A 21,366-nucleotide genomic window follows, 5' to 3' on the forward strand; every position below is an offset into this window, starting at 1 on the left:
GAGGGGCTGAGAGTCACAGAAGTCCGTCCTGAACAACTCAGTGTGGGCTAAGGAATGTGGATTCATTATGAGAGTCACGGAGAGCACAGAGGATTTCAAGAGGAGGAGTGACATGATGTTTATACAGCTTTACAAAAATATGGCTTGCGTAACCGAGAGAAGGATGGGCTCAGTGAGGCCCAGGCTGGCGACAGGAACACCAGTTAGGAGACCATTGCAATGATCTAGAAACAAAGTAATGCAGACAAACTGACCGCTGTGTAGGTATGAAGAGGTCAGAACAGAGCAGAGACTGAGAAAGAGCACGCTCCACAGAATTTAGTTACTGGTTAGACGTAGGGGGCGGGAGGCAACAAAAGAGAGAAGTCTAGGTGGATCCGATCCTGGCTGGGCCACCTGGGTGGGTAGTGGTGCCGCAAAACGGGACAATGGCACACAGCAGGAGCAGGCTTGGAGGAAGAAGGTGAGCGCAGTTTTGAATAGTATCGTGTCTGAGGTGCCTGTCCATTTGAAAGTAGGGGTCTAGAATCATGGGGTGGGATTCGGGCTGGAAGTGAGGATTTGGGGGTTGTATATGAGTAGCATTTAAAGATGGGGATTTGGACGAGGTCACTCAGGGAGACCGTGGAGAAGGGCAGAGGCTGAGTATGTCCAGAGAGAAACCAGACGAGAGTCAGGTGGCAAAGCAGGGAGTTGCGCTAAGGAAGGGCCAGTCGGCAGCATAAGATGCCTCAGTGAGTTCTGCAGCTTGACAGGGTTTACTTGAGCCGGTGATCTGGGTGGGAGCAAGTCCATGGGAGCCGTGGAGATGGAAACTAGACTGTAGGGGTAGAGTGGGGCGACTCTAGCACTGCAATGAAGAATGTAGCGCGATGCTTCAAATAATGCGTGTGCTGCTCTCTTGCAGAGTCAGCCGGTCCACAAATCTCAAAATTAAAAAGGCATATCTTCCTGGTATGTCATTACATTATATTACATTATATTATATTTTCACATACACACATTATCATTTTTACTTTATGTGAGAAAAAAATGTTATATATGTTTCTCTGTAAATACATTTATATATTATATACATACTTTCCTCATGTCAAATAGAAAGGACATATATGTGCACATACATGTATATATACAGTCTAGATAAAGTTAACTGGAAACCCCAGTCCACCTCTGTGACAGTCCAAAGTCTTCTGCAAGATTTCTGAGAATTTCTGGGATGAAGGGGCTGGGGGCCAGAGGTTTATCTGCCTATTGTTGTCTCTGGCTCCACACACCAAGCATGCATCTAGCAAACCTATGGTTTAATGGCCCTATTTCAAACCACATGGAAATGGACCTGTGGCAATCAGCCCTCTTTCTTGGTTTCCACAGGTTCAACATTACATTAAAATTTGGGAAATAAAGGTAAGGTTGACATTACAGCAACACGAATGACTTGGTATCAAACATGAGATGTTATAACAATAACAGAGGGGCTAACTCCCCATCAGAGATTTTCTTCCCCCACTGGCTATTTTATCGCACATAATAGTCTGCATTTTCTTGTTAGTTTATTACATTTTCCTCTTCTCTCATGATTCACCCTCATTACTATCCTCCTAAATCACTCCTGGGAATTCCAGATTCTCTTCATTTTGTTTTGCACAGCCAATTCAACTCTCTCCAACCCCTGGCGAAGGGCAGCTCCAGTTTACCTTTGCATGTCCAAACTGGTCAGAGTGGTGCAGATCAAAAGATGCTTTTATTTAACAGGAGCCTCCCTAAGGTTATGGCTGTGAATAGAATTTCTCCCCTTGAAAATGGCATATCCTCTCATTGATCACCACAAAAACCTTTGGTGGGTCACTCACAATCTGTTATCCGGACTGTTGCCTCTGAACTGGCTTCTCCCTAACTGGTTCCTAACCAGTTGCTTCCTAACTGGTTTCTCTGTCTCCATTCTCCCTCACCCCACATTGGTCCTCCACATGATAGAGTGAGATTTTTCCAAGATGCAATTCTGTTGACATCAGTCACCTGCTTGAAATTCTTCCGTGGTAACCCATATTCTGCAGAATAAACTTCAAATCCCTTGGCCTGGCAAACATGGCCCTGCTGATCTTTCGACCTCATCTGTCCTCATGTGCCCTGTGCTTAAGCCATACTAGCATCGTGCAGTTCACTGAAGCAGTGATGCTGCCTCTTGACACACACCTTTCACATACCATCCTACCTGCCTGGAATTCCCCTCCCACTCTTTACCTCGGGGGAGCGCCTACTCATTCTTCAAGAGACCTTGAAGGATGAGTAGCTAATTGAACCAAGGAGATGGGGAACAGGGCGCCTTTCAAAGGAGACTCTATTCTCTTCCACACTCTCCCTGGGTGGCCTCAACCAAACTCCTATCTTTAAATTCCACTCGTACCACGTGATGCCCAAATCCTTACTTCCAGCACAAATACCACCCTCGTGATTCTAAACCCATACGTTCAAAAGAACAGGTACCTCAGACACAACGTATTTAAGGCTGAACTCATCTTTTTCCTCCAACACTGCTCCTGTTATAGTCTGTATCCCACTATCTTGCAATACATTTTACCTTGCGTTATATACTACCTGTGTAGATGTCTTAATCTTCCTACTATCCTACTGGATTCTATATCGTGGAGATCCGGGACTTTATCAGCAAGCACTCAATGCATATATCTCAATAGATGGAGATGATTAGCTGCTCAGCAACAATGAAGAGACCAATGACAGTATCTTCTCGCCATCCCTCCCAGGGTGGCCAAAGGGTGATGCGGGACCAAAAACGATCATGGTAGAGAAACCAAGCTTAGAGGCGAGATTGGTCCCAGGGTCTGTGACAGGGCAGGACCTACATGTGGAGGCTGAGGGGCTCCAAGGAGTGCATCACTAGGCAGCAGCCAGTGGTAGGCACTCCCTCTGTGTGCATTGCAGGGCCAGAGCTCTAAGAATATCTGCATCCACTCTTGCCGGCCCTCCTCTCTCAAAGCCTCACTCCACCCCTTCTCCCGTGTGATCTGGGGCCATGGTCAGGATGTAGTCACGAGCGGCTGCGCAAGCTACAGTCGGGAGAGTGTTCGGGTAAGCCGAGGACCGACAACTGGCGGGTGGAAGTCCTGTTCTCTACATCCTGAGGTCAAATGAGTATAATCCTTAAACCCCTAACCCTTGAATTCATTAGACAAATTTGCATGCCGAAGCAGAAGTCTTTACTCTGATATACTATCTATTCGTACATTGGCTATTTTGCACTAATTTTCAGATGACTAATCACTTGTTCCATATTGGAACTTTGTGTAATTAGCCATCTAGTCTTTATGACAAGTTCAGCAGCTTCTTAGCAACACGACTTTTGTGGGGCTAATAGATTTAGAAGTTTTAAAAATGAAGCATGTATTTGAAGTCTAGCCATCTCCTCTGATCGAAATACTGTTGTCACTCGTACCCACAGCTAAATTCTCTGTCTTCCTGAATGAAATCTCAGCTGATCCATCTGAGTAATCATCATTACATAAACACAAAAACAAATGATCTAAAGTCAGTCTCAAGTCACAATTTGAAATTTGCCCTCAGCTGTTGCCTCATAGTTGCAGACTATGCAGGAGACCAGCAGAAAGCTGAAAATATCACAGTCAGAAAGAACAAGATCATACTCACCAACGTGTTCATTTCTCTTTCTCTAAACGCTGCCAGGAAGTTTTGGTGATTCTTCTCCGCGACACTCATAAGAAGGTTAAGAATCTTGATCTGTCAGAACTTGTTGGGATGGTAACTATGCTTTTACCCCAGAAGCTGTCATTAATAAGTTTGTTTTTAAAGAAATGCAAATTATTTTTAACAGAAGCAAAAAAAGGCAAAACAAATCCAGCTTCTTCTCTACACATGATATTCACAAGTTAAAAGTCACCATTGGGGTGATGAAAAATATGAAATCCATGAAAAATGCTTAAGGAAAGAGACACACTGACAGAGATTACTTGAAATTCAGAGAGAAGATTCTGAGGTAATTCCAAATAAATTCTTGTGTAATCATTTATTAAGCATTTGGGATTACTCAAACGTGCCAGTTACCTAATCTAATATTTAAATGGAAAAAAATTTTAATGGTGATGGAAGGAGGAATGGGGATTGGGGATGAGCAAACACAACAATTATGAAAGATTCTATTTACTGAATACTCCAACCATCTGAGGCTGTACCAATCTCAAAACTGGCCTTGGCTTTTGCTTTAGTGGCTGTTGGTTTGGCTGCATGATTTTAACATATTTTCCTTCCTGCTTTTTTTCTTTTGGAAAACAGAATGACAGCATTTCCCTTTGGGTCTTTACATGTGCAAAAGCAGAACAATCCCAAGCCTCCTACATTTGAAGTAAAGATATTGGAGTCATATTTTTTATCCAGATCATTGCCGGTGTCTTGATTCACCTGAGAGGCCGGGAACTATAGTGGTCGAGGGTACATCCTTTGTATTAACACAGACCTAAGTCTGATGCTCAGCTCTGCCATTTACTATTTAACTTGGTGGAAATTGTTTGTTTCATTTGCCTTGGCTGAAAAATTGGGATAATAACCTCCTCATGTAAAACATTTCATGTAATGCCCAACACTTAATAAGTGGTCCAATAAATAGTGGTTAGTATTATGATGGGTCCTTTTAAACATGACTTTTCTCAAAGGAAAAACATCTCAGTTATGAAAGGTCCGGGAGTGGAATAAGCACAGCCAGGGGGCTTCTGGAAGCCCCTTTAACTGGCATCATCATTATCATCAAAAAGTGGCTTGGTCTGAACTAGCTGACTGCTCACATTACAGTATCCCCTGCAGAAAGGAGACAGGGCCAGGGGATGCCTCCCTGTGGAAGTTAGAGAACAGTCTACACTGGGAATTGCACACTAAGGGCGTAGGTGTTGACTGTGCCCTCTGGGGACAGTGTTTATCAGAAAAACACTTGTATGGGCAGGGAATGTACTCCCTGTACAAAGCAGAACCAATACCTGGAGGTGTTCTTTCTTTTTTTTTTTTTTCCTTTTTGGCTGCGCCGTGCAACCTGCAGGATCCTAGTTCCGCGTCCCCTGCAGCGGAAGCATGGAGTCTTAACCACTGGACTGCCAGGGGAGTCCCTATTTGAAGGTGTTCTTGACATTACTTATACAAGAAATCCATTGAATTTTCACTGTGCTCCCCAAATCCCAGTATCAACTCACAAGTCTCAAGAACCCACAGGTGCGAAACCAAATCCTCTTCTGTGCATTTTATACCCCCTAGCTCTCTTGGTTACCAGACAATTACCGTTAACTTCTGTCATGGGGGAGAGATGTAGGAGGGGATGACAGGAACCATAAAACGACAACAAAAAACATTGTATTGGATACTTTCTAGGAGAGGTAAGCAGAATGGAGGTTATTGCTTTAATAGTCAGAGAAAGAGTAAAGCTGGAGGATGATTTAAGGGGACAATGCTTTCAAGAGAAGCAGTAACTGAAGACTGGGAAGCAGCCCCCATAATTTTCTGAAACTTGTTGTTGCTTCCAGTTCCCTAGTCAACATTGTGCAGTAATTTCTATCTCTGGGGGAGATGCTGTGAAAAAAATGCCATTGGGAATTCAGGTATGGAAACCAAACAACTTGGGGAAAAGTTTTCTGTATTTTGAACTTTACATGGCATTATTTTTGTTCCTTCAGACTTGTCAGAACAGATCTCGAGTCAATTAATACCGTCGTCAAGGCGCACATTTATTCAGGCCAGTTATTCCAGAAGAAATAGATGACAGTCTAAATGTTGCCTGGGCCTGCATTTCACTGAATAGTGTGTAGGGTATCAAGATTTGTCCATGTCTAACGGTTGGTCGTTTTTCCCAGTTATAAGAGAACAAACAGCCATGGAGAGGTGCTGACATAGCGTTGACAAAGCTTGAGATGTATGTCCTATATTACATCAGTGATTCAAACTCTTGCCATATTTAGAGATAAATCTTATGGCAATGTGATGTTAACACTCCTACATAAAACAGTCTGGAGTCACCAAATCTTTAAACTAGCCTAAGTTTTCATCACTAAGCTCACTGCCAATCTTGTGGGTACCGCTTACCAATAGAAGTCTTTTCCCTATCTTTTTCTGTCTTCCCCACATTTTCTCATTAGATGCTGAGTGCAGTCCTGTGAACTCCCTAAGAATCATGACCTATGGCTAAAATGCTATTTCTCAATCTAAATGGATTCAGCTGAGAAACTGTGCACTAATTCCTCCTACTTATACCTGGGCAAGTTAGTAATTTCCACAGGCCAGGATAGTTCCACAAATATATTTTCTGTACATCAAAATACATAAATGTTCCTGTTCATACACACTAACACAAAGAAAATTTCTTAAATAACGTCAAGTGTCTCCCCAGTGACCTGCTAGAGGAACCCACACAAGTGTTTCTCCAACATCTAGTGTCGTTTTTTCTAGCCCTTCTTTCTTCTTCACCGTGTGCCTTTTTGCCATTCTTTCATGATCAGTCATGAGCACACCCTCTATTCCTGATTGTGTGAAGGTAACTGAGTAAACTACAAAAACCTGCTAGGGAGCTGGCAGGCGGGGTTGAGAGGGGAGCCTGATTTCTCAATGGGTCTTAGAATTACGTGGTCACATGAATTTCCTCTATTACCCTGATGTAGATATATTAATACATGGAATGAGAGATGTGTTTTATTCTGAAGCCTACTTCCAACTTACAGTAACAATAATCATTTAAAATAGTTTGGTTTAGGATAGGGCATTAGGATAACACTTGCGTTCAAGTGCATTCACCTAGTAGCTCTGAAAATACGATGTCTGGGAATTTGTGACAACTTGGGAACATGATCTAGGAGAACATGTCCTTATGTTTCTGTTTCTTCTTGCTTGATTCACCGGTTCCTATTAATATTTAAGAAACTTGTGTATTTGAAGGCTTTGGGGGCAAGATTCTCCAAAAATGTTAACAGTTTTTACAACGCCCATCCCCATCCTCAGTTTTGTGGAAAATCTTATCAACATAAAGACACAGCAATGGTTTTCATGTGTTGAAAGATACTCCAAAGTTTTATTATAATGTCGGACAGTTCATATGCGGGGTCATTACTGCAATTATAATTTACCACATATCATGAACTGAGACCAAGATATGAAAACAGTGCTACATCTAAGTGTTAACCAGCCATGCAGTGGAAAGAATACCACCACATTTTTTTCCTACAAGTATCCTATCTTTTCCAACAACCACCAAATCCCACTTGAGGAGTAAGCTTTACAGAATTACAACTGAACTCAAATGCATAATGTTTCCCCCTATCCATCTTCTCCCACGCAGGCTATTGGAATAGCCAATGTAATGATGATTGGTTTCAGATTTAGCTAGCTGGGAAATGAAGAAACATATAAGAAAAATATAAAGCGGTCCCTCAGTACACACAGAGGATGAACCCCATGGATACCAAAATCCAAGGCTGCTTGAGTCCCTTATATAAAGTGGCAGTCCAGTGGTTAGGACTCTGTGGTCTCTCTGCCAAGGGCCTGGGTTCAATTGCTGGTTGGGGAACTAAAATCCCACAAGCTGCACGTTGAGGCAAAAAATTTAAAATAAAAGTAAATAAATAAAATAATAAAAGTAAAGTAAAATAAAATAAAATAAAATGGAGTAGTACAGGGAATAGAGTTGGCCCTTTGTCTTTAGAGGATGCGACACCTGCGGGAACAGAGAGCTGACTGTAGTGTTCCCCGTCAAACCAGTTTTTCTGTTGTTCTGCGTTCTGGAAAACAAAGTGATGAAAATGGAAAGTAAAAAGGATGCTGAAAGGGCTCAGGTTGTGTGTAGAATTTCTCTTTGCTCGTGGTCTAACTGGCATAAACCTCATCAGGCTGTCCCAGACATGTTGGCTGTGAAACCGTGGGGCACTGGTACAGATCTAAAGCATTCATCAGGCTCAGAATCTACTTGAACTTTCTAAACATCTTGAGGCAACAGGTCCTTATAAACATGTTCCATAGGGGCCAGAGGCATTCATGCATGAACAAGGCAAGACCACTTACAGAAGAGAATCCATTTACAGGTGGCTTGGAAAGTGGTTGCAATTCTAGAACTACGCTTATTAAGTTAGACTCTAATAATAATTTTTTTAAGTTGGTTTTATTTTTTTAAAGATTTTTCTGATATGGACCATTTTTAAAGTCCTTATTGAATTTGTTACAATACTGCTTCTGGTTTTATGTTTTTGTTTTTTTGGCCATGAGGCATGTGGGATCTTAGCTCCCCGGCCAGGGATAGAACCTGCACCCCCCTGCCTTGGAAGGCGAAGCCTTAACCACTGGACCGCCAGGGAAGTCTTGACTCTCATAATCACTTAACTATTAATGTTAACTACATCACAACCTTCAGCAAATATCCATAGCAAAGTTCACAGGAGTCTTAAAAAGAAAAAAAATTTTTTAATTTCCATTTGAATGGGCTAGTATGGATTGAGCTTTAGCTGAATATACAACTAAGATGTTGGCCTTTCTACATTTACATCCTTGTGCAATGAACAAAACCCAGATATGCTAAATATTTCATCAGCTTCTCCCTAACGAGTTATCATCCTTCAAAATGGAGATCTGAATATACTTCTTAATTTTACTTGCTGAGTGTTTTCCCAATCCCATTCTGAAAACAAAAATCTGGCAGCAGACACAAATCCTTTCTGTTCTCTGCCTCCTTGGAGTCCCACTCTAGTTAAAAAAAAAAAAAAGAAAGAAAGAAAGAGAAGAAAAAGGAAAGGTTGCTTCTTTTTAGGCCCAGAAACTGATTTAAGAACCAGAATTGTCTTACAGACAACTACAGAATTGAGATATTATGAACAGCTTTGATGATCTGTTTCCCTACAGTTAAGTGGACATAATGTCTTTTCCTTTCACTTGTTTCTTTCAACACCACAAATACTAAATATGTTTTATTTTCCTGCCTCTTTTACAATAAGGGTGAAGTACATGCAACCAAATTAGAATCTCTCCTGTCTCACTAATAAGAAAACCAGGAAATTGGATTTAAAGTGTTCAGTTTGTCCTTGTACTCCTTGGAAGAACTCCTGGTCTTTAAATTGACAGTACAGCTGTTGATTGGAAATTATACAGAAAGATTAATACATCCTCAAAGTAATTTTCTGTGAGGCCGTTGACTAAGGTTTTACAAAATATGTATGTTTATATAAAGGCAATGCCCATTTTACATCTATAAGAAACGAATGAAAATAATTTGGAGGTAGAATAAAAAGCTCAATTTCATTTTGACCCAGTACTAAATGACAGGAGTGTCCTGTGACGACTGAATGCCTTGACAATGTAGGGTGGCCCCCATCACTGAGCCAGAATACTACCACATGCCTTAGAGTCAGAGGCTGGCTCCTCAAAGTAAGCCAGCTTTCCCCGGCAGATGACAACAGGATGTGCTGGAGGCTTCTATCAACACCCAGCTGACATGGGTGACATTTGTAGCCATAAATCTTTCAGAAACAAAGTAAATCTGCAATTTATCCACAACTTAAGGAAAATAGAGAAAACAAGGATAAAACAGTATTATGGTAATAAATGGAAAAGAGCAACTGACCTAGTAGCCAGATCTGGCTTCTAGTACCTAGCTTTCTAATGGGCTTCAGGCAAGGCCCTCAACTACCCTGGATACCCTCTCACCCAGGAAAGGAGAATAGGCTTGATATAACTCGATTGTCTCCAACTGTCTTTCAATTGTGAAGTTAAATATTTTAGATTTCAGGAGGAAGGGAAGCTGACTGAACTGTTATATTTTACAATACCCATCACATAGTTAATTTTAATCAACAGTTGTTTAAATAAGGTGATATTGATGCTTAAAAATTCTTAGACTTTTGGGCTTCCCTGGTGGCGCAGTGGTTGAGAGTCTGCCTGCCGATGCAGGGGACACGGGTTCGTGCCCCGGTCCAGGAGGATCCCACATGCCGCGGAGCTGCTAGGCCTGTGAGTCATGGCCGCTGAGCCTGTGCGTCTGGAGCCTGTGCTCCGCAACGGGAGAGGCCACAACAGTGAGAGGCCCGCGTACTGCAAAAACAAAAATCTTAGACTTTAGGCCTTGATGAAAATCCTCACACATCTAGCAATAACTAAGATAAAACTGAATTTAGGTCAGGACATGCCAACCAATTCAAGGTAGAAAATGCCAACATGACACTTGGAACTTCAAGTCCCATAACGCAATGTGATACTGCTAAAGCTGTACTTCTTCTTAAATAAAAAAAATTTTTAAATCCTTAAATTTTTTTGGTTGTTAAAAAATTAAGGGGCTACTTCGAATTACTAGAAATTCCCCAATACACAAACATCTAAGCCAGAAACCACCCATAAGCTACTGTTACATTTTACTCAAAATAATTGTTATTCATATCTTGACTTGTCAATCGTGATGGTGGTACACATGACCAGTTTAGATATACACTGGACTTGTGTAAAAAGTAATACTATATGTGTATCAATAGTTAGTATGGCCATTGGTATATATTAAAAAATGTTTTTTTAAGCTATGGTTTATTTATCTAGATTTTGTTCTAAAGCCAAAATTTGCAATGGGTTCCCTCATGGCAAGGGAGGATACCATGTATCACATATAGAAGTAAAGGCAGTCTTCGTATTAACTGCAAAGTAAGTTCCCCATCATATTCATAACAGCCAAGTTATTACACCTTTTTCCAGTGGCTTCACTAAAAGCAAAGTTAAAAAAACAATCTATGAATAAAAGAACAAGTGATTACAAAGAGTATGCTGTGTTTTGGAGGTATGATGTGACAATGTCAGTAAGATAGGTGTGCAAAATAAAATTTCTCAACTTTTCCATAAATAATTTTCTATTGTACAATAAACAGGCCTTATCTCTATAGCTGTCCTTTAAGAACTCCCTTTCTAAAGCAGAGTAAGTTGTTTCAGGAATTTCTTCACTGATTAGGTTAATATAATGCAACAAGAGCAATTCTGAGGCACTTCCCTCTTTAAAAAAATTTTTAAGAAACAAAATTTGTAATAGGACATATCATTATGGAAATGTTTAAATTTGACTAACACTCTTAGAAGGCATTTTTGTAGCATCCTACACGCTGGATTCCGTAACTCAGTTTAATCTTTAGACACCCACTTGTGCCAGGGCCAGGAGAACAGAAAATTCTATTTATCAAAAACTGAATTTCCTATTTAAAAGGAAGCACCATGTTTGATACCATTTATTAAAAGCTATTTAAGTCCCACATGAACTTTATATTTGGTTTCTACTGCAACTACCAGTAAACTCCACTATTACTCTGATTTAGGAAACTGCAACATTTTCGGCGTGCGAGAGTTCTGGTTTGACCTTGCAATGTGAATGCTCTGTGTACCACAGCAGTGGCTCCCAGGGGAACAGCTGAGCAGCCGTCACGTTTCCCACAACAGGGTGTAACATTCTTTTGCTCACCATGTTTATTTAACGGCACGCTCCAACTCTCAGGGCATGCAGTCGGCTAAAACTTTCAACCCTATTGTTCACTGCTATGAACCCGTTACTATACAGTTTAAGATGTTTTACCCATTTTAATCTCTTGACAATAAACAAATAAGAAACATACTATTTTATACTATTTGGGTCAAATTAATTTTATTATGCTCCATGATGAATTGCCACCAGTGCAACATCCTATTCACTATACATTTCAAAAAAATATTTCACATACTAAACAAAATTTCAGTTGATAAATGGAAATGAATGATTGAGAGTCTATGAATCTCATACATACAGCATGTGGCTAGCTGAAACTATCACGCAGCATTCAGATATAAAAAGCCTCATGCTAGTTTGTTAAAGGCGAAGGCTGTCAGACAATCATTTAGCTGGAGCACACATGGGAGGCCCTCAGGCTGTGCACAGGTGTAGTGCTGTCCACAACGCAAGGCAGTGGGGGACTGAAACATGCAACCTTTACGTCTAAAGCGGATTTAGTCTTCGTGGCTGGACGGAGCTCCACAGCTGCTGTGTTTAAACCAATAGCGCCTCAGACTTTGTGCAACAACAAACAACAACAACAAAGTCTTTTACTTTTCCTTTAAGAAGAAAGAATAAACTCGATTATCACTGGCAAATTTTATACCCACCTGACGTATTTCAAATTGCGTTTCCAATTCAAAGAATTGATATCCTCTGCTCAGAGCAGCTCCTGATAAATCTTTATCATAACAAAGTCAGCGGGGAAACCCTGAATTCCTTGCCCCAAAGTTAACAGAGATCTTAAATTGGCATTACTTTAAAGATATTTCTAAGATATTTAAAAAATTCTGTATAATGTCTAAAATAAAAGAAAGGAACACGTTTATTATTACTTAAAATAATTACAATGTTCTATTTACCATTTGCACAAATTTCTAATTTTACTGGTTAGTAGTTGTCCAGCCTCATCCACACCAGACCCACAGAGCTCAAGCCACAATAAAAATGAGAGTAAGCAGAAAAAGGTTTCCAGCAGCAGAGGGCACTGTTTTTGCAAGAAACAAAAAGTCTAGAATCTTTCCCACGTTCTTAAATTATTCCTGCAAGGTAGGTAACATTCTTTGAATAACTTAACTGTTTTACTGCACCACTTACTGCTTTCAGCAACAAAACCTTTTAAATTATTTCTCATGATAACTAGACGCATGATCACTAGAGATTATGTGATAACTGGTTAAAATTCAAGCCACATCTTGCAGGTCCAGCCTGTCAAGATCATGCCAACACCAGATTTTGGTCGGTACAATTATAGACAGCTTAATTTTTAGTTGGATATTGTGACTATAGTAATGAAATACATTTGCAACTACATTCTGAGTATGACTCAATGTGAGAAAAATAGGTGTCTGTATGTAAATCAGATAATTTTTCTACCTAAAATTTAAAGTAGGTAGGTATGATAATTAATGCTATAAATATGAAACAACCACCTTTAGGCAGACTAGTGTATTGTAGAGAGGCATCGTATCATTTAGCATACATAACAAATGTGCAGGTTGTAAAGTTTTATTTGTTTTTTTTTTTTAATCTGTCATTCAGTTTTGTATTTCAAGAAATTTGACATTGGGACCACCAATCTTTTAAGAAAAATGTAACCCTTCACCTGACATTTGACAAAAATCTTGAGAAATTATCAAACTTTAAAAAAACAGCATAATAGTTTCATCATTACAGTGTATACCTTTGCCAAATAGGTAAGATTTTTATGTCTGGTATTTCTGAATACCTCAATCTATACAGACTGCAAAATAAAAATACTTAATTCCACACCACTTTTATGATGTTCTGATTTTTACAGTATATTTAACCAAATATTGAAGTAACCACAATGTATAGCCTCCTTCAGTTCATGTAGAACGAAATTATCTCTAAGATCCCCAAACCTCAACAACTTTTGTTTCAGAATAGTACCAAAAATATTTTTAAAATTTTTGCCTAAAAGAGCCTGCCACATTTGCTATAGCACAAAATAACCTCAGTCAAGCATAGGTATGCAAGGGCTCCTTATGATTCCAGCCTCCAAATACCACATCTGTACAGTAACAGGCAATATTGCTGTAAGAGGTGTGTTACCATTTTCCCAACTAGCATCTCTGTAGTGATTTTACATAGCGCATATTGCTAAAATTTGAGAAACTGCATCAGTGTAGTGATGTCTAGAGAACTGTGCAATGTATCAGCTTCAACATTCATGTGGCATGTGTTCGAAATGAAGGGGCTAAATAAACTAAAGTTTGCGTCACTTAAAAAAGAATGTAGTGCTATACTAGATTTTAATAAGAAAATTTAGGTACAGAAAAAGTAGGGTATGAAAATAGTGTTTTCCTTCTGGCATTATAACTAAATTACATTAAGGTTTTTGTCAGTCTCACATATAATATTTAAACTCCCTTGTTGATGGAATGAGAAATATTCACAAATTAAGTGAGCATCCTGGTGTAAACGTGCACACAGTAACAGGGAGTAGCTTTGCAGAGGATTATGACAAACCCTTACAGATTAAATGAGGTATTGCACAGATTAATAAAAAAAAGCAAAAAAGGCAACAAAAATATACAGCAAATTGGTAGAACATTTACATGATAATTTTACAGAATCCATAGACAGAAAGTAGTGTTTAGTATTTCACCTTAAAAATATATATATAATATATAGATCAGTCTTCCCATTCATCATCATCCTCAAAATCTTCTTCGTCATCTTCATCCTCATCTTCATCTAGAAGAGAATCATTAATACAAACAATTAAAACGTATGTATAAATCAAATGACATTTCATAATTCTCAGGGGACTTCTCTAATTATTCAGCTTCTAAAACACAAACCTGGAGGAATCTAGTTACTAAAATGGTTTAAAATGAATCAGTAAAATACATCTAAAGAGTATTTGATAGTAAGCTGAAGATTAGAACATGACTAAGAAGACTTGGGTTCTAGTCCCTAAGTATCTATGTAACCAGTTTCAACCTGTGTTTCTTTATATGTAAAATCACATTTGAGTTGATCTCTCTGAATTTCAGGCTCACATATTGCAAACCCAACAAAGGCCCCTTCAATGACTGTCTTTAAAGAAAAGTTGTAAAAAATATAACCAGCCCATTGTTTGGCTACCAATTTTAATTATAACTCCAGTGACAGGTGGGAACCGCATCAGCACTAAGCCATAAAGGAAACGGAGTAGGCAGTCCCAGTACCTAATCTCCTCTTCTACCCCCTATTCTCCCTTGAACCCACTGACACCGCTCTTTCCGGGTCACCAAGAACCTACCGTTGCTAAAGCTAAAGCTCAATTCTCTGTTCTCATTTTCCTGACCCATCACACCCACCTGACCCAGATGATCACTCCATCCTCCTTCAAACACTTCTTCACCTGACTTCTAAGATACCACACTCTCCAGTGCTCCAAACTCATTAAACTTTCTCTTCTCCATTTATACCCACTTTGATGATCTCATCCAGTTCCATAACTTTAAATACCATGTATATCTTAATGACATGCAAATTTATATTAACCGTTCACATCTCTCCCCTGAATTCCAGACTCATAACCAAATGTCTACTCAATATCTACTTTTAATTTTTTAATAAGTATCTCAAATTTAATATGTACAGAATCAAATTCCTAATCCTTCCTTTCCAACTTGCTACTCCTAAATCTTTCCCACTCTGTTAAAGAAAATTTCACTCTTTCAGCTGCTCGGTTCAAAAACCTCAGAGTTACCCATCACTCCTTTTTTTCCAAACCTCACTTCCAATCCATCAGCAAACCCAATGACCTCCATATTCAAAGTATAACTGATATCCAACCACTTCTCAGGTGCTCCCAACCTGATTCAAACCTGCATCATCTCTAGCTTGGATCACTGCCACTCCTCTGCTAAGAACCTTCCAGTGGCTTCCCATCACATTCATGGCTTCCAAAGCCTTACTCCTGACCCGCTGCCACCTCTCAAACTACATTCCTTCTTCTTTCTCCTGCTCTCTTATTCCAGCCCTACTGACCTTGATTGGCACTGTTCCTCAACCTCAGGAACTTTGTACTGGCTGTACACACTTTCCTGTTTTCTACATGGTTTACTCCCTGAACTCCGTCTGGTCTTTTCTCACATGACATCTTAGGTAGGCCTCATTATCCTATTTCAAAATGAACTTCCCTCTCACGGCCTGTTAGTCCTTATATCTCCCTTTTCTGCTTAATTTCTGTCCTTAGTACATATCACCATTTAATATACATATTTTCTAATTTGTTTTATTTATTGTCTCTCTCTTTCTCACTAGAATGCATGGTCCATGAAGGCAGGAATTTTTGTTGTTTTGTTATTTTATTATTATTCCACAATAAATATTTGTGGACTGAATTAACCTATCCTATCTTTGTAACACGGTATGGAAATAAAAATGCCTATTTAAGAAAAACAAATGTTGCTAAAAGATCTTAGATACCCACATCCTTAAGGAGAAAGAAAGAGAAGGAAAATAACATTTACTGAACACCTACTATGTGCTAGGCAATCTGGTTAGTTGCATATTAGTTTACTTACTGTTCATATCAATCATCTGATTTATGAATTCTCTACATGTAACAAACTGGAGAATTGAGGTCCACCACAGGGAGTAAGTAATAGATTTAATAAGAACAAAGATCTGCTTCTAGTACATCATGCTCTCCAGTAAACCTCAACCATCACATCAGTAAAACCCATATTCTTTCTCTCTTTTAAAAGTGATATTCATTTACGTGGTGGTGTGTATATGTTTAATAACCTCAAATAAGTACTAGCTTATTCAAATAAACCTTTTAGGGAAAAAAAAAGAGGAAACAAAAAACTTTAGGATTCTTTACTAAACCCTAGAAACAGTATAAATTATCTCATTTCTCAGCCCCAACTCTTGCAAATCAGGGAAACCTAAATTTCTTATGTCACAAGAATGTCACAGGAATGAGATTCAGGACTCTCCAGCCTTGTTTACAAGTTGTTTGCCAGGCATTCTATTAGTATTTCTGGTTCAGGAAACAAAATTGTCATTTTGCTAAAGTTGTTCTTCCAATTTATGATTATGACAGTGGTGTCTTGACATCCATTAAGCTTCAAATAGACTAGTCACAGTTGCAACAACTTAAAATATATCCTAGAACCTACATCAATAAGTTATTCAATAGCAGGGGAAAATCTAGCAAAGACTGTGTCACAGAATAAAAAGAGAAGCAGAACTTCAAATATTCAAATTTATTAGATATATATATACACATGCAAATATACCTGAAGAATGAATGGCTTTGCTCCTTTTCTGCATCACTTCCATTAATGCACCTACAATTCCTGAAGTGGGTGCAGGTGTCGGTGGTGTAGACTCTGGGCCGTCAGATACCTTGGAAAGGAAAATCAGCAAAATTTAGTAACACATCCTTAGCAACAAATCTCTGTCTCCAGAAACTCTTTCTCTCTTAGAATCACTTTATTATTTTAAAACAAAACAAAACAAAAAAAGCAAACAATCAAGCCTAGAATAGGATTAACAAAATTAAGAAGAAAAAAAACTGCTGCCTTAAAGTAATTCTCCAAGATACATTTCCCCTCCTTAATGTATAAGCCATTAATACACTTCCAAATTTAATACAACAGTCAAACTTTTTCCTAAATAATACTTGCCCTTACAGCTGGGTTACTTCTGTTCATTCTAGTACACAAAGCCTTGGCTGATGAGAAACTTTAAAACGATTATCAAAGGACATCATTTTACAAAACTAAGGTAGTATTTAGATGCCTAAAGTTATTAGAGAAGAACATTTTAGGATATCTAAGAGCAATTAAAGAGACTTATGGTTTCCTAGAAAAACTCAGCTTTACTAATAGGCTTTATAACTTTAAATATTATACTTAATATAAAGTTATAATGTAAATATGTACAATATATAATATATATACTAGAATTCAAAATGAACCTTCCTTCTCATATCATGTAGGAGGAGGAGATCAGATGCGTAGCTTTCAAAATGTACCTCACAAGGCAACTAACTATCCCTAACTAAAGTACTTTACCAAATATAAACTACATTTGGGGGAAAAAAATCAATATCAAAGGGTCTCATTAAAATCTAATTTCTATATAAAATAATCCCTGATTCCAACACTCATTAAAAAAGAGACTACAGGAAGTTTGTAGAGATTTAGGAAAAAAAAATACAATTTAGAAACTATTGCTGTATGTGCACTGACTAAAATGAGCAGTCGTTTATACAAAACAGTCATTTTGTTAACTTTGTCCCTGGGATGATACTGGTATAATTAAAAATGAAATAGCACAGCTATACTAAATAATTACATACACACACACACACACACACACACACAGTTGACCCTTGAACAACACGAGTTTGAACTGCATGGGTCCACTTATATGCAGATTATTTTCAACAAATATATTGGAAAACTTTTTAAAGATTTGCTACATTTGAAAAAACTTACAGATGAATCACACTGCCTAGAAGTATGGAAAAAATTAAGAAAAAGTTAGATATGTCATGATTGCATAAAACATATATACACATCTATTTTATCATTTACTACCATAAAATATACACGAATCTATTATAAAAAGATAGAATTTATTAAAGCTTATACACAGACTGTACACGGCACCATTCCCTGTTGAGAGAAATGTAAACAAACATAAAGATGCAGTTTTAAATCATAACTGCAATAAGATTAACTGTAGTGCACATTGTACTACTGTAATAATTTTGTACCCACCTCCTATTGCTATTTCAGTATGCTCAAGTGTTGTAAGTATACGCTTAAAACTCCCTGTGATGTTATTAGTGTGAGCAGTTTGTCCCTCCAATAAATTGCATATCACAGTAAAAAGTGATCTCTCGCAGTTCTCATGTATTTTTCATTGTATTTAGTGCAATACTGCAAACCTTGACCAAAACCACGGGACCCATACTAAGCACCACTAGTAATGCTAGAAGTGCTCCCAAGAAGCGGAGAAAAGTCATGACATTACAAGAAAAAGCTGAATTGTGTGATATGTATTGTAGACTGAGGTCTGCAGCTGCAGCTGCCCACTGTTTCAAGACAAATGAATCCGGCATTAAGGACCATAATAAAAAAAAGAACAAGAAATTCATGAAACCATCGCTGCAGCTACATCATCAGGTGCAAAAACCTTGCACTTTTTGTGAAATAACTTTATATCTCATATTGAAATGCAGCTTCCATGTGGATGCAGGATTGCTATAAGAAAGGCATACCTATAGACTCTAATGATTTGAGAAAAAGTGAAGTCATTACATGACAACTTAAATGAAAAGGAAGGTGAAGGATCTAAAGCTGGAAAATTTAATGCCAGCAAAGGACGGTTTGATAATTTTAGAAAGAGGTTTGGCTTTAAAAGAAAAGCAGCTTCTGCCGACCAAGAGGCAGCAGAGGAGTTCCCAGATGCCATTAAGAAAATAATAGAGGAGAAAGGATATCTGCCTGAATAGGTTTTAAATGTAGACGAAAGTGTCCTAGAAGTGCCCTGGAAGAAAAATGCCACAAAGGACACTTATAAGTAAGGAAGAGAAGCAAGCACCACGATTGAGGAGGGATAGGTTAACTCTGCTGTTCTGTGCAAATGCAGTCAGGTTTACGATCAGGACTGCTCTTATCTATAAATTTGCTAACTCTTGTTGAAGGGAAAAGATAAACACCAGCTGCCAGTCTTTTTGGTTAGATGACAAAAAGGCCTGGACAAGGAGAACACTTTTTCTGAATTGGTTTCATCAATGCTTTGTCCCTGAAGTTAGGAGGTCCCTTGCCAGTAAGGGACCACCTTATAAAGTTCTTTTGATATTGGAGAGTGCCCAGGCCACCCAGAACCCCATGACTTCAACACCACAGTGGTCTACTTGCCCCCAACACAACATCGCTAATTCAGCCTCTAGATCAGGGGGTCATAAAGACCTTTAAGGCTCATTACACATGGTACTCTATGTGACGAACTGTCAACTACAGAAGAGAACTCCGAGAGAGAGAGCATCATGAAAGTCTGGAAGGATTACGTCATTGAAGATGCCATTGTTCTTACAGAAAATGTGGTGAAAGCCATCAAGCCCAAAACAATAAATTCCTGCTGGAGAAACTGTGTCCAGATGTTCTATATGACTTCATAGGATTTACAACAGAGCCAAGCAAGGAAATCATGAAAGAGATCATTGATATGGCAAAAAAGGTGGCAGGGGGTGGTGGCAGTGGTGGTGAAGAGTTTCAAGATACGGATCTTGGAGAAATAAAAGAGCTAACCAGAAAAATTAACAGAAGATGACTTGATGAAGATGAGTGTTTCCAAACCAGTGCCAGATGATGATGAAGAAAATGTAGAAGAAGCAGTGCCAGGAAAACAAATGGACATTAGACAATCTGGAGGAAAGAAGGGTTCTCGGACTATTCAAGACTGCATTTGACTTCCTTTACAACATGGACCCTTCTATGATATGGGTACTAAAACTAAAACAAGGAATTATTGGGTTGGCCAAAAAGTTCCTTTGGTTTTCAAGTAAAAATAAAAGACACATTTTTCATTTTCACCAAGCACTTTAGTGAACAATGTAGTCACCCTTTTGTTCCACTATCTTCTGCCACTTTTCAGGCAACATCATAATTCCATCTTCTAAAAACTTTTTTTTTTTTTTTGGCGGTACGCGGGCCTCTCACCGCTGTGGCCTCTCATCGCTGTGGCCTCTCCCGTTGTGGAGCACAGGCTCCAGATGCGCAGGCTCAGCGGCCATGGCTCACGGACCCAGCCGCTCCGCGGCATGTGGGATCTTCCCAGACCGGGGCACGAACCCGTGTCCCCTGCATCAGCAGGCAGACTCTCAACCACTGAGCCACCAGGGAAGCCCTTCTAAAAACTTTTTATCTTTTCGAGCAAAGAACTGTCCCAGGTGCCTTTTATAGTCTTCCAGGGAATTGAAATTTTTTTCATTAAAAAAATTCTGTGAAGACCGAAATAAATGGAAATCCGAAGGTGCAATGTCTGGTGAATATGCAGGATGAATCAGAACTTCCCAGCCAAGCTGTAACAGTTTTTGCCTGGTCATCACAGAAACATGCAGTCTTGCATTATCCTGATGGAAGATGATGCGTTTTCTGTTGACTTAATTCCCGATGTTTTCATCAAGGGCTGATTTCAGTTGTTCTAACTGGGAGCAGTACTTGCTGGAATTAATTGTTTGGCTTTCCGGAAGGAGCTCATAATAGAGGACTCCCTTCCAATCCCACCATATACACAACATCACCTTCTCTGGATGAAGACCGGCCTTTGGTGTGGTTGGTGGTCGTCCATTTCGCTTGCCCCACAATCTCCTCCGTTCCACATTATTGTACAGTATCCACTTTTCATTGCCAATCACAATTTGTTTGAAAAACGGAATGTTTTCGTTATGTTTCAGTAGAGAATTGCATGTGGAAATATGGTCAAGAAGGTTTTTTTTCGCTTAACTTATGTTGAACCCAAACATCAAAGCGATGAACATAAATCAAGCTGGTGCAAATGATTTTCACCGCTTGATTTGGATATTTTGAGTATGTCGGCTATCTCCCGCGTGGTATAACACTGATTGTTCCCAATTAATGTCTTGACTTGATCGCTATCAACTTCAATTGGTCTCCCTGACCGTGGAGCATCATCCAGCGTGAAATCTCCGGCACGAAACTTCGCAAACCACTTTTGACACGTTCAACCAGTCACAGCCCCTTCTCCATACGCTGTACAAGTCTTTTTTTACGTTTTGGCTGTGTTTTACCTTTCTTGAAATAATAAAGCATAATATGCTGAAAATG

At 39.0% G+C, this 21,366-nt stretch overlaps 1 protein-coding gene across 2 annotated transcripts in view; it reads right to left on the reverse strand.

Moving 5' to 3' along the window:
* Positions 1–11,645: 11,645 nt before the first annotated feature.
* Positions 11,646–21,366, reverse strand: part of WASL (WASP like actin nucleation promoting factor) — a 66,664-nt gene continuing 56,943 nt past the window's right edge. Inside the window, exons 10-12 of one of the 2 annotated variants that reach the window (XM_082845999.1) lie at positions 16,801–16,909; positions 14,169–14,257; positions 11,646–12,096 (exon numbers count right to left, since the gene is read on the reverse strand). In XM_082845999.1, coding sequence (XP_082702125.1) covers positions 14,196–14,257; positions 16,801–16,909 — 171 coding nt within the window. In that variant the 3' untranslated portion in view covers positions 11,646–12,096; positions 14,169–14,195. Of the gene's footprint in view, positions 14,258–16,800; positions 16,910–21,366 lie in introns of both variants that reach the window. The other variant, XM_082845998.1, reaches the window with a different exon arrangement.

This window comes from Leucopleurus acutus (genome assembly GCF_964270905.1).
Source record: "Leucopleurus acutus genome assembly, chromosome: 9".
In the NCBI taxonomy this organism is placed as follows: Eukaryota; Metazoa; Chordata; class Mammalia; order Artiodactyla; family Delphinidae; genus Leucopleurus; species Leucopleurus acutus.